Genomic DNA, 13,974 nt, shown 5'->3' on the forward strand with positions numbered 1-13,974 from the left:
TACATAAAGTTCTCACGTTTACCTAGCTATCTAAGTGGAGACTACAGATTAATCCGAACCCAAAACCGTAACTCTTCCTCTAAAAGAATAGATTTTAAAAATAATAATTTATTTATTTATTAATCATTTATTTTTTGAAGGCATGCCCAAAGTAATATTGTCAGATTTAGCTAACTTCAAAGGACATTTTTCAGAGGTTTGTCCTCAAACTATCAATCAATGACATAAACAAACAATACACATGAACATCATAAAAACATAATGCATTGAAACTCTTGCCAAGGATTTTTATCTTGAGCATTTGTGTAATCAGTGGTGATTGTTTGAAGTGTAATAGTTTTTTTTTAATAAGTTTGCTATTGGTTTCAGTTTTCTCTTAGCAGTTGGAGTTGTAACCTAACCAAACCACCCCATCATGATACTACTAACACTGCTAGTAATATGATATAACGATAGTATAATAACAGTAGTAATAATAAATAACCTGTGGCATCACAGTCGTTCTAGAATAACTGTAAAACTGTGAAATCATTAGAGGAGGGTTTTGATGGTTTTCTTTTTTTTGTTTTCAATGTGACTGAATGCACAGGTATTCATGCCAAACACTGAAGCTATTTTTGAATATTCCAAACAATGCAAAGCATTCTCAAGGATTCTCAAGGATTTTCTCTTAAATATCACTAGCTTGAATAGCAGCATTTGGGTTTCTACATTAGATTAATTAATATGGAAAATACAGCCTGAAACATACTCTACACAAGTACACACACGCTTCTAGCTACGCAAACTCAGTTTCACACAATTCAGTGTTTTCCGAAATGTGAAGTAACTGATGCTGGATTATTATTAGTATTAACATTATATTAATATTTCATTTTTTTTTTAAATATCACGGTTATTGTCAATACCGGCACATTGCAATACTTTTACTCCGAGAACATACTGTACTTTTTCATTCACCACATTGCCATAAGGAGCGCTATAATGACATTAGCATGAACTGTCTTCTTCTGCCATCACTTTTCTCTTTCTGAGCAAGTCAACATTAAGCACTCTTGACATATAGCTACTTCCTTGAATTATCGCACATAATTTGATATAAACTCTACCGCCGCCTTGAGTTCTGAGATTAGTTAAGGTGAAAGTAGTCTCTGGCTCAGACAGAAATATGGAAAACACTGATTCAATTTGCCAGTTTCAATCTGCAACACATTTGTGCAACGGGACCACAAGCTTACAATGCATTCGCCAGGAATCTGTGTTTTGCATACTTGTGTAGAGCATGTTTCTGGCCTAAGATGTCAGTTCAGACTTTGTAAAAGAGTTTGTATACACACATAGTCAGTACATACAATTACACAGCCTTGCATCTTGGGGAAAAAAAACGGCATAATATTACATAATTTTATTATGCGGAGTTCAAAAATATCACTAACAATTTTCCATCATGTACAGTTTTTTCACAAAATAAGAATAAGGATTTTTCAAATTATATATTTATCAGCTTGAATTAACTTACCAAAATAATGCATAATACAGTCAAGTGTCAAAAGGCTTCGGGTTTAATGACAAAAGAAGTATTCAAAATGTATTATTTAACTTACAGCCTGGAAAGGAGTGAACAAATATGTTCAACTACTCCATTTAATGTCAAAGAACTTTACAAAATAAGCTTTTTTTAACAAAATGGATAATTTTCTGTGGCTGTTTGGATGTAGTAAAACACCCACAGGTGTAGAAGAAAACATCTGGCTCATCTGTCAATGGCCATAATTCTAACCTTGAAATCAAAATAATGTCTTCAGAATAATTCATGCATGCGAAAATTGGCTGAAAATTGAACAAATAGTTGTAACCTGGCTTGAGTCAGAGGAAGATATGAATTATGTCTTAATACAACACTTCTTCAACTTACAAATGGTTGTCAAAAGCAAAGATGCGACAAAATTCACATATCTTGTGAGAAAATGTGATGTGCTAGAACAGAACCGGCACTGTTTTTGGAATCAGCAGCCCAAACTTAGTAAGAAACGAGTGTTGGATTTCATTCAGCAAACATGATGCAGGGCGGTGTTATCATTTCCTTATCTCATCTTCTTTTTTTGAACCTCACTTAAAATGTACATTTTGATTTTGCACTAACCTCAACACGGATGATCTCACATGCACTCATCAATCATCTTTTTTTCCCCCCACTGTTCACCTCCTCTTTACTTTTATCCTTCACTTCCCTCTCCTCTCCGTTCCTCAGATGCGTTCTGGCCAGATTACGAGGAAACTGTGGGTCTCCAGTAAACGTCTCACTCAGATCTCGTCTGGAGAAACAGAGTATCACACCCAAGAGTAGCCCTGACTCCGCCCCCCTCCTGCCTGATTGGCCCACTGCCCTGTCAGTCACCCAAAACCATTGTTTCAGTTTGGAGGATGGCTCTCGCCTCTTGCTGAAACAATAAGGACTTTTTTTAGCACCTGTATGCAAATCTGTGTGTGTGTTGAGCTAAACGGATGCGTGTTCCCCAGTGTAGTTGGACTGGTGCAGGCACCATTTAACTACACGTGCCTGAATTCTGTGAAAACCCTAATGTTGACCCTCCTGACTCCGCCCTCTCTGTCGTTTTCCACCACATATGCCACGCCCATTTAGTTAATCATCATTAACACACAGTTATCATCATCAGCAGCAGCAGCATTACAGAGTGTTTTTGTCACGTCTACGTTCACATATGCATCAGGTTTTATGTGTTTTTGTAGTACGTGTCCAGTTACTCATTTGTTTCTTAGTGGCCTTGTCATATTTAATGACTTTCAATGGTGATGTTTTATTAGTGGACACAGGCATTATTTATTTGCACAGTCTTGCTCTTGCACAGACCTCGAAAAGTGGATGATAATTTACACCAGTATAATTCACAATATGTATGACGTATTCTGTTCCAGAAGACCAACACATTTGATCGCAAAACTGACATGTGACACTGATTTTTATTGTGCGTAACTGTTGAATGTTGTCATTCGTTACTTGAATTGTGATGTAATTTCAATGAAGAATGCAAGATTTCGTTTTGTCATGGATGTACATGCAAACAGTTTTACAGCCGTTCTACACTTTGATTTCTAGATTTGTTGCATCTGAAGGTTTTGTTTGATAAAGCACTACAAATACAAAGGGGGAGGAGTTTCGAAGGGCTTTCGACAGTAAGCAATACAGTTGTGTCCCTCTGAAGCATTCCACAGGCTAATCGCTGCTCCGCAGTCTTCCTAGTATCCAAACCGAGCACTACATAGAGAGGAGGTACTTGTGTACAGCTAGAACCAATGCAGCATAATTCGATAGTCAGGTGAGACGCTGTTTCCCCTCCTCTTTTATATTTCTAAGCCATGCAGTCTTGGTTTACTATGCAGGTAAACTTCCAGGCCTTCTAGAGATTTCACAGTTACTGATTGACATCTGAATTCTGATCCTTCATATGCATTTTTTTGATTTCTTCAACGTAGGCTCCAGATATATGTGTTTCCCTTACAAGAATGTACCATAGTAAACATAGGTTCCGGCAAAATTCCTTTATTATAGTCACAACTGTGAAGGATCTCCTTCGAACTGCTTCAGAAGCCTTTTGCATTTGTTAATATCAAATTACTGCACTTGCACAGTGATAATAACTGGCATTTTAGTGGAAGCTATCATCACCATGGTGGTTTTTTTTTAAAATAAGGGTTTAGTTTGTTTTTGTTTAGGTCTCATTTTCTTACACTAATGTCTTTCTGAGTGACGACATTCATTCCTTTACTAAAGGACGGTTGTTTTGAAACTTATATAAGTGATGAGTAATATGAAGATGTTAATGAAGATACTAATACCAAAATGCAGATGTCTTTATCAGGATGTTATTGTGTGTTGTATGTTCTTCCATATATGTGCTTTAGTTTGCAATGGTGCTGAAGTTTAGATTTGAAGAGATATGTTTTATTTCCTATCACAAAGTGCTCCCTGCATCTGCTGGCTGCTTTGGAAATCAGTTCTAAATTAATGCTTTGATTTCTTTGCATTTATTCTTTTTTAATCCTGTATTTTTAGACTCTTTTTTTCTTAAACAGGAGATCCCTGAGGTGACTGTTTTTATTCACATATCTATTTGTATGTATATTTGTTTTTCTTCCTTTAATTTAATGAATGGAGTGCCTTTTTTATTCTGTCGTCATGCAAATTAGTCTCCATGATCTGAACTCTGTAGCATGACCTTTCGTGACCCCTGTGGACAGCCACGGCTTCTACGGGAACCAGATAAACTTCAGCAGTGACTCCTCCATCGTATCAGACCTGTGACTTACTGAGCTGCTTTTATTTTAGCCGTCACTAATGGATGTGTGTGTATATCTGTGCTTATTTATGAATCCAGTATGAAATGTACAGCATGAATTTTATTTCTGTTTATGAATTGTATTTTGCACTTTCCAGGTACGACAAATTGTAAGAGATTGTTTTAAATGTCTGCTTGATCTGTACAGAGAAACTGCTTTGTTATACGTGAAGATTTATCATTAAAGCCCTGTTGAAAAGTCACAGTGACATGTTTTCTTTAATAAGTTGTTTGTTTGTGTTTTTCAACTGAATAATAATTTATTTATTGTTTAACATGATAGCATTAAAATTTGACATAGTGGATCTTTACACTATCACATATCATTTTATTTGGAAGTCACCGTGTATGCTTCTGTGTGCATCATTAGATTTGAATGAAAAATAAAATCACAAATATATTTTAGTGAGAAACAACCATGTCTGATATGCAAATCCATGATTTGAAGTTTAATTTGTATTTTTTTAAATATAATATTACAAACGAGTAAAAAAAGAACATTAGAACAATACAAGGGTATATGTCACAAAATAAAATAACTGATTACATTATTAAAGAGATTATAAGGACAAGTGTTAGTATTGCTCAGTTTTTTTGTGTGTGTGTGAACCGGTTCTGGCAATATACGGGCCAATATAATAATCAAATGTATTCAAATAGTTAAGACAAAAGTTAAATTATGTTTAAATGAAACCTACTTTCATATAGTATCTGTTGTGTAAAGTGTGAGGATGCTGCCTTTGCACTGCAGCGGCCCCTTTAAGAAACTCTGGAAGTGACCGTGTGCTGCGGCGGGCTCTCGCGAGATTTGCCCGCGAGAGTAAACAGTCGCCATTTCTGGAAAGTAAGAAAGCTGAAAGTGTGGCGGATTCTTCGTTCACATCCGCACAGAAACCAACCCCGATAAGTCCTAAATCGAAGACCGTGTCTAAGCTTCCCGTTACCGTTTGTCTTCCCTGGCTGGTGTACAATCACATGTGATATTGCAGTCGGAGTTTATGAGGGCGGTGAGTGAGTGATTGAGGCCTGACAGTACAAACACTAATTTACATCCTGACCAGACTGTAAACTCACTGCTGTTGGTCACTCTCACAGGGGCATAACTGCAGAATAAACAGCCCTCCTCTGAAAAATGATCATTGAAAACCTCGATGCCTTGAAGACATGGCTCTCGAAGACTCTTGAACCCATGTAAGTGATGCTGCTGCTGCACTGTGCATTAAAATGATGCTAACACAATGATTCAAATCTTCCTGAATGTCAGTGGCTTTAGTTCTATATGAGTTTATTATTGACTAATGCATTGACTATTTTTGTGTGTTGGTTTGAAATTGTATTAACTAAAATGCTTGTACATGGTTATCCTAGTAATCAATCACGAGTTATCAGCAATTGTATCTATTATACAGCTGTACTAATTTTGCTGTAAAGATGTTGTAGGTTGTCATTTGAGCGTCATGGACAGATCTGCACCATCTTTATGTGTGGCTGAAGAGCATTCGGTTCAATGTAATTGAAGTGTATCTGTCTGTCCTGCAGATGTGATGCTGACCCTTCTGCTCTTGCGAAATATGTGGTTGCCTTGGTGAAGAAAGATAAATCCGAGAAGGAGCTGAAAGCACTATGCATTGACCAGTTGGATGTATTCCTTCAGAAAGGTATAATTCAACTCTATTAATGATCTGAATATATGCAGTTTTTAAAGTTTTTTTTTTAAAACCAGGTGAAGACCCCTAACTAGTAGGTTCATTGCATAACAACTGCTTCAATTCCATGTCACTTCCAAGACAGACAGTGTGTGTTACAGATATATATATATATATATACTTTGTCGGAACTGAGTCTCTGAAGCTGTTAACATACATTTGCTTTTGCTTTCAGAGACGCAGGTATTTGTGGACAAACTGTTTGAAGCTGTGAACGCAAAGAGTTACCTACCTCAACCGGAGCAGCCGACTTCTGCAAGCAGAACTGAAACTCACCAGCGCACAGAGAAAGATGAAGCAAAGAGAGAGGAGGTAACACAAAACAATCACATAAGATCAGCATTTTAAATAATCCTACACTACCGTTTAAAAATTTGCAGTCAGTATTAATATATTAATAAAGAAATTAATACTCTTATTCAGCTAGTGCACATTAAATTGATCAAAAGTGACAGTAAAGACATTTATAATGCTAGAAAATATTTATATTTCAAATAAATGCTGTTCTTTTGAACTCTGTTCATCAAAGAAAAAATATTAAACAGCACAACTTTTTTCAGTATTGATAATAATCAGAAATGTTTCTTGAGCAGCAAATCAGCATATTAGAATGATTTCTGAAGGATCATGTGACACTGAAGTAATGATGCTGAAAATTCTGCTTAGTATCACAAGAATAAATGACATCTTGATGATCAGAAGATAATTATTTTAAAAATTCCTACAGACCCCAAACTTTTAAACGGTAGTGTACGTTGTGAAATTTTGCTTAAAATGTCAATTTTCTGTTGTGTTTTATGGTATTGATTTCTCTGGTTGTTTTTGCATAAGCAGCACAGCCGAGACGAGGATCGAGAAAAGAAATTCTCCAGGAGAATAAACCACAGTCCTCCGTCTAGCTCCAGATACAGCCGAGACAGCAGGTGAGATTAACTTTAAATATAAGATTGTTTTAATTTTTTTAACTTTCCCAAAATGCCACACATACATACACGCATCTCTTAAGCCACCTTGTTAACTATCCTCATATTTTCTCTTCTATTTAAATGAAATTACAGGAGAGTAGATGACCGCAAGAAAGATGACCGCTCCAGGAAGCGAGAGTATGACCGTAACCCACCCAGAAGAGACTCGTACAGGGAACGTTATAACCGCAGGAGAGAACGCAGCCGCAGTTACAGTCGCAGTCGTAGTCGCAGCTGGAGTAAGGACCGCACTCGTGACCAGGACAGAGACCGAGATCGGGACAGAGAGCGGGACCGCACCCGATCACGATCTCGCTCACAGAGTCGCTGCAGAAGCAGAAGCAGAGGTGAGGCGTCACTTTACTTTAGTTGTGTGATTTATTCCCACATTTGAATTTTTATGCATGTAGATGACATGAAATACTTTATGCTGTGATTAGTCTAAAACTGTTTTGAAAAGACTTTTTAATAAACGGATTTATGTAAGTGCTTATATTTTGTAACTCATATTAATAGAGACTGCATGGAATATTTCTACCTAAAAATACTTGAACCAAAACCAGAAGTTTTAGCTCTTACATATTTAAGTAAAAAAAGTTTGAAGATGATTTTTAAAATGTTTTTGAAAGAAGTCAAAAATACAGGAAAAACAGCAATACTGTAAAATATTATCACACATTCTTTTCAGTATTTTTTACATTTATTTGATCAATTTTAAATGTAATTTATTTCTGTGATGTCAAAGCTGAATTCTCAGCATCTTTAGTGTCACATGATCCTTCTGAAATCCTTCTAATATGCTGATTTCTTCGTATTGATTTCTAAACATTTCTTATTATTATCAATGTTGTAAACTGCTTAGCATTTTGCAGAAACTGTGATCCCCCCCCCCAGTATTCCTTGATGAATAGAAAGTTCAAAAGAACAGCATTTATTTGAAATAGAAATCTTTATATTACATTACATTATAAATGTATTTACTGTCACTTTTGATCAATTTGATGCATCCTTGCTGAATGACAAAACTGAAAACTGACCCCTTTTTAACTGTAGTATACTTAGAAACTGGCTTGCATAAAAAAATAAAAAAAAAACGACACATTTTCACAACATTTACAGTGCTCACTTTGTCAGTCTTCTGTTGAACGCTTTTCTTGCCCTTCTAGAGCGAGATTCTGGAAAGCCAAAATACGAGCACAGTCGTCCAGAGCGTCAGGAGGTCGCGACCACCGATGGCTACACCGCTACGCCTCTCACACCCGGGAACACCTCTGCTCATTTCCCTGTGCCCACCCTCAGTAGCACCATCACTGTCATCGCCCCCACCCACCACGGGAACAACACCACTGAGAGCTGGTCAGAATTCCCACAGGACCACACGCCCTTTGGCAGAGGCGGCCCACCAAGAAAACGCTGTCGTGACTATGATGGTACAGAATTTTTTTACTCTCTAATCAGTGAACCATGTTCATTATAGACTAACCATCTTTCTGTCTTAACAGAGAAAGGCTTCTGTATGCGAGGAGACATGTGCCCATTCGATCACGGAAGTGATCCAGTGGTGGTGGAGGACGTTAATCTTCCCAGCATACTTCCTTTCCAGCCACCGCCTCTTCCTGGAGTGGACGGCCCACCTCCTCCGGGTCTGCCGCCCCCTCACTCACTCCTGACTCCACCAGTGAACCTCAGACCACCTGTGCCCCCACCGGGCACCATGCCACCAAGCCTACCACCTGTAGCGGGTATGAAAAAGCATTTTTCCCAGGTCTAGACTTTTCATTTTAATGTTTAATGTTGATTGTTTTTTTATAAATGTGCTGTTCTTCTGTCTTTCAGGTCCTCCGCCTCCTCTTCCTGCTCTGCAGCCCTCTGGTATGGACGCTCCACCAAACTCCATCACCAGCTCTGTGCCCACTATAGTGACGTCAGGTGTCCGGCCTCCGATCAGCCAGCCTCCACCACCCCTGTTCACTTCAGGTGAGTGCTTATGAATGAGTCATGTCTAATACAGTAATACAATGATGACTCAACTCGACTGTCATATCTTGAACCTGGACATTTATGTAATTGGATGGATTTATGTAAATGATGACTAGTTTTGGTGGAAGAAATTTTGATTAGCAATTTACAATTTAATGGTGAAAAAGAAAGCATTAAAGAAGTGTGGAATATGTCGGAACAATGTACAATCATTCAGCAATAATCAATTCTGGGGATTAGGACTTGTATCACCCACAAGAGGTTTATTTTGCAATAATGACTGGATGACTGTGTTATCTCACTTATTACATAACTGCAACATTCAAATGTTTGGGGTCGAAAAAATGTTTTAAAAATAATTTTTAAAAGAAGTCTCTTATACTCACCTAGGCTGCATGTTTTTGATCAAAAGTACAGTAAAAAATAATATTGTGAAATATTATTACAATTTAAAATAACTTTTCTATTTGAATTAAATTTTAAAATATAATTTATTCCTGTGATGACAAAGGAACATTTTCAGCATCTTCAGTGTCACATGATCCTTCAGAAATCATTCTAATATGCTGATTTGCTGCTCGAGAAACAGTTCTCATTATTATCAATGTTGAAAACGGTTGTGCTGCTTCATATTGTTGTGGAAACCATGCTCATTATTTTAAAGAATCTTTGATGAACAGAAAGTTCAAAAGAACAGCATTTATTTGAAATAGAAATCTTTTGTAACACAATGTGCCCTTGCTGAATAAGAGTATTAATTTCCTTATTAATACGGACACCAAATTTTTAAACGGTAGTGTAAGATTATTCAAAATGTTGATCTTGTGTGATTGTTACTTTTGATCAATTTAATGCGTCCTTGCTGAATAAAAGTATACATTTCTTTCTTTAAAACAAAAAATCATTCTGACCCCAAATTTTTGAATGGTAGTGTACATACCAAATAAAAATGCTACTAATTATTACTTTATAATTATGGAATTACAACTGTTATTGTTTTTATAATATATAGATTCATTTGAGCCAGAGGTGTATAATCCTGAAGCCCCCAGCATGACCTCACGACCCATGTACAGACACAGAGTCAACGCTCAGCGGCCCAATCTGATTGGTCTGACCATGGGAGAGGTGGATCTGCCTCCTCGAGGTAACCGTGAGCTCTGGCCTCCCTGCTAAACCAGCTCTTCAGGAATTTGCTTATTTTTCTTCCTGTGGAATTTAAATAAAGCCTAACAGATTTTCTCATCCTTTACTCGCCTCTTTTTGTGTGTGTAAATCTTTCAGAGAAAATGTCAAACAGCAACAGCGCTCGGATAGTTTTAGAGTCCGACTCCAGGAAGAGAGGAGCAGGACTGCATGATGGAGCGATTCCTGCAAAGAAACCCTGGTTTGACAAGTAAGACAGAGTCATTCAAATATTTGATAAAAACTAACATTTTATTAATATATATATATCTATATCTCCTCCGATATTAAGCCATGAAGTAAGAAAAGGGGCAAGTCAAAATTATTTTAAAATAGATACGTAAAAGATGCATATAGTTGAATATGAATGTTGAATCTCTTCAAATGCTTGAGTGCACACAACTAAATTATCAATTTGTTTGATCTTTTCAGTCCGTTTCATTACTAACATTTGACCTCAATGTGCATGTTTTTTTTCGCTCCACAGACCAAACTTCAACAAACCCAACCACCACGGCTTTCACAGGAAAGTGCCCTACTCTTCAGCAAACACCAAACTGGCCATCCGTCAGATTCCTCCTGAACTCAACAACATCAGCAAACTAAACGAGCACTTCAGCAAGTTTGGCACCATCGTCAACCTCCAGGTACTGGATGGTTAAAAGTCAACACTTGTGATGTGTTGATGTTCATGATCATAAAGATCTTATAAGCACATTTCCTGTGTCTCAGGTGGCATATAATAATTACCCAGATGGGGCGCTGATCCAGTTTGCCTCTCCTGAAGAAGCCAAACGGGCCATGCAGAGCACAGAGGCAGTGCTCAACAACCGCTTCATCAGAGTACACTGGCACAGAGAGGACGCAGGGGAGCACACATACACCACGCCACATCTGGTATCAAATCCTCCAGTAAACATGCTGTGATTTAGAACAAACAGGCGGAATTGAACTATTAGAACTGTTAGTGGTCGAGCAGTATTTTATTAGTGACTGATGCCACTAATAATTGTGATTTAAATATATACATTTAATTGTATATGTTATGTATAGATTTTATTTAAAGAGAGTAACTAACACATTTATCACAGTTTAACTTAAAGATGGTAAATAAGACATTTGTTTTATAAAATTGTCACAATTTTTATTTTTCATTATTTTAGGAGTAAATAACACATCACATATTGTTATATATTTATCACAATTTAATATAAAGAGTACATAACAAATCACACTTTTTATGTTTATCAATTTAATTTACATACGGCAAACTGCATTTTTTTACAAACTTTTAATTTCAAGATAGTAACTAGCATATTTATCACAATGTTTAACACAGTTTAGTATATATTAACACATTTATCAGTTTTTATTTCACATGCACAATGCAGTCATAGCAGTACAATTCATATTTATTTTATATAATATTAAAATAATTTGAACATTTATTTTAACTTAAATGTGTTAAAATTGATGTATTTTTTTCAACAACTTCTTTATGTTGGTGTTTTATCCTATTATAATATGTTTTAGAAATAAAGAATTTGTTAATCACTCATGAATAGAAAGCAAATTAAACACTACAACAAACAGTTCACTCATTAATCATCCTTGGCTATATATTGATGATCCACTAATTACTACCTATGCTGCATTAATAACTCTTTCCACAGCACAAAACATTCATAGTTTATAGTACACGTCCCTTTTTTGACCAGATTCTTACATTTTATTGTGCATGTTCTGACTGCTGAGTGTATTAGGCAAACATCATGATCAATGCATAAACATTTTTATATATCGGATGGTTTCAGCTGTAAAATCTTACTGTAGGAGCCATGTTTGTTGTTTGTAGAGCATACAGACAGCCCAGCAGCCTGCGGTGGCCACACCGAAACAGTCAGTGAAAGACCGGCTCGGACCCCTGCCCACAGCCCACCCTGAACTCTCACACAACACCGGCGGCGCTCCACAGGTGAATGTGTGACTTGGGACTGTTCCTGAAAGTGTGTGTTTGTATTTGTGCTTTGTGCTCAGATCTCAGCTTTTCTCTGCGTTTCTCTTCTCTACAGAATATAACCAAGGCTTCAGTGAAGGAGCGTCTGGGCCTTTCTAAACCCACTGGCTTTGGAGGAAAGGTTTGTTTTCATAGTTTTGCGTTGTCAGGCTTTGTACTGCTATCTGAAAGTATAGTTCATGTCCACTTCCACTTTTAGGGCCTATTTAAATGTCTGTAGAATATGCATCCAACAGTGCCATCATTGTTGTGGACCACTGGCTTCTTTTGAGACACTTCTAAGTTTATACATAATGTCAAATCTCTTGGTAAAGTCTTTTTCTTTACAGGTTTTTTCCACATCTACTGGCCTGACTAAGACTGTTTATAACCCAGCTGCACTGAAAGCTGGCCAGAAGGGAGCGCCATTTGGGACAACTCTCATCGCTGAAGATGCCCTGAAAAGGAAACAGGTTTGTATCATTGTGCTGGAAAAAGCAACCTGCAAGTCGCACGTTTTATGCTAGCAGTGTTGAACTTCTGTAAATGTGGTTGTCATTCTCCACCAGGAGGCGCTGAAGCTTCAGCAGGACGTTAGGAAAAAGAAGCAGGAGATTTTGGAGAAGCACATTCAGACTCAGAAGGTGTGCCATTAATTGTTGTCCTTGTCTTGTTGTTCATACATTGTTAATAACTTAATAAATAAATAAAAAACAAAAATGTATTTATAAAAATAAATTTAATTAAAAGTGTTCCTGTGGCTCATTGGTAGAGCATTGCGTTAGCAACGCAAAAGGTCGTGGGTTCAATTCCCAGGGAACACACATACCATTAATAAATTACATTTTAAAATATATTTAAATAGAAATATATATGTATAGATTTTTATAATTATAAATGATATTCAAATAGAAAATGTATTTTTCTCAAGTATTATTAGTAAATAATATATTTATATGTATTTTAAATGAAACTGCAACATAGTACTAGGCTGGCACGGATTTCATTACCTCAAAAGTGAGATAAAATGTTTGAAAATTTGCATAAGGTTCATAAAAAAAAAGCTACAGAAAGTCTTAAAACAGCTTTTTGTTTTTGCCACAGCTTGCTCTAACTAGGGATGGGAAGTAAGTTTTTGGAAGCCAGTTTTTTGAGAATGTTTTAAGTGATCTGCACTATTTGACAAGTTCATACATCGGTTGGTTTAGGGATGGGGTTGGGTTTTGCATTGATAACTTTGTACATAACTTTATGAGATGACTGAGACTTATGCATGTCTTCAGCTGCTGATATCTAAGCTGGAGAAGAACAAGTCCATGAAGGCGGAGGATAAAGCTCAGATCATGCTGACCCTCACCACCCTCACCAACAGCATCACCAGACTACAGGAGCAGATGAAAGGACTGTCCAGTGCTAATGCCCTCAGGACCACACTTAAGAGCAAAGCTCAGGTACACGCACAGTCCCAAAGCACCATAATCAACAAATGGATTTTTCTGCATATGTATATCCTGATACATCTCTGTTTTTAGGCTCAAAAGGAGCTCCTGGACACCGAGTTGGACCTTTATAAGAAAATGCAAGCAGGAGAGGACACTGCTGAACTCAAGATCAAATACACTCAGCTGCAGTTAGAGGTATTTCACAAAGAGACAAAAAGCAAGTTTTTGAGCTCGTTTGTGGTTGTAATTTATTTCTTATCGCTAGAAATTGACGTTTATATTTTTACAAATGTAGACAATATTGTGTGTGTGTGTGTGTGTGTGTGTGTGTGTGTATATATA

General features: G+C 36.9%; 2 protein-coding genes across 6 annotated transcripts in view; both read left to right on the forward strand.

Moving 5' to 3' along the window:
• The window catches only part of nbeal1 (neurobeachin-like 1), a 61,869-nt gene extending 57,772 nt beyond the window's left edge, over nucleotides 1–4,097 (forward strand). The window contains exon 55 of the mRNA XM_016465950.1: nucleotides 2,252–4,097. Within this exon, the coding sequence (XP_016321436.1) occupies nucleotides 2,252–2,347 (96 nt within the window). The 3' untranslated portion in view covers nucleotides 2,348–4,097. The remainder of the gene's footprint in view (nucleotides 1–2,251) is intronic.
• Nucleotides 4,098–5,177: 1,080 nt separating this feature from the next.
• LOC107672672 (RNA-binding protein 26-like) overlaps nucleotides 5,178–13,974 on the forward strand; it is a 12,351-nt gene continuing 3,554 nt past the window's right edge. For 2 of the 5 annotated variants that reach the window (XM_016465964.1, XM_016465968.1), the window contains exons 1-19: nucleotides 5,178–5,365; nucleotides 5,454–5,549; nucleotides 5,898–6,016; nucleotides 6,240–6,376; nucleotides 6,896–6,987; nucleotides 7,123–7,376; nucleotides 8,196–8,459; nucleotides 8,532–8,771; nucleotides 8,866–9,006; nucleotides 10,022–10,156; nucleotides 10,294–10,405; nucleotides 10,682–10,841; nucleotides 10,927–11,091; nucleotides 12,050–12,169; nucleotides 12,267–12,332; nucleotides 12,541–12,663; nucleotides 12,760–12,834; nucleotides 13,474–13,641; nucleotides 13,723–13,827. In XM_016465964.1, coding sequence (XP_016321450.1) covers nucleotides 5,491–5,549; nucleotides 5,898–6,016; nucleotides 6,240–6,376; nucleotides 6,896–6,987; nucleotides 7,123–7,376; nucleotides 8,196–8,459; nucleotides 8,532–8,771; nucleotides 8,866–9,006; nucleotides 10,022–10,156; nucleotides 10,294–10,405; nucleotides 10,682–10,841; nucleotides 10,927–11,091; nucleotides 12,050–12,169; nucleotides 12,267–12,332; nucleotides 12,541–12,663; nucleotides 12,760–12,834; nucleotides 13,474–13,641; nucleotides 13,723–13,827 — 2,535 coding nt within the window. In that variant the 5' untranslated portion in view covers nucleotides 5,178–5,365; nucleotides 5,454–5,490. Of the gene's footprint in view, nucleotides 5,374–5,453; nucleotides 5,550–5,897; nucleotides 6,017–6,239; nucleotides 6,377–6,895; nucleotides 6,988–7,122; nucleotides 7,377–8,195; nucleotides 8,460–8,531; nucleotides 8,772–8,865; nucleotides 9,007–10,021; nucleotides 10,157–10,293; nucleotides 10,406–10,681; nucleotides 10,842–10,926; nucleotides 11,092–12,049; nucleotides 12,170–12,266; nucleotides 12,333–12,540; nucleotides 12,664–12,759; nucleotides 12,835–13,473; nucleotides 13,642–13,722; nucleotides 13,828–13,974 lie in introns of all 5 variants that reach the window. The other 3 variants (XM_016465965.1, XM_016465967.1, XM_016465966.1) reach the window with 3 other exon arrangements.

This window comes from Sinocyclocheilus anshuiensis, unplaced genomic scaffold (assembly GCF_001515605.1).
Source record: "Sinocyclocheilus anshuiensis isolate Anshui unplaced genomic scaffold, SAMN03320099.WGS_v1.1 scaffold1346, whole genome shotgun sequence".
NCBI classification, from domain to species: Eukaryota; Metazoa; Chordata; class Actinopteri; order Cypriniformes; family Cyprinidae; genus Sinocyclocheilus; species Sinocyclocheilus anshuiensis.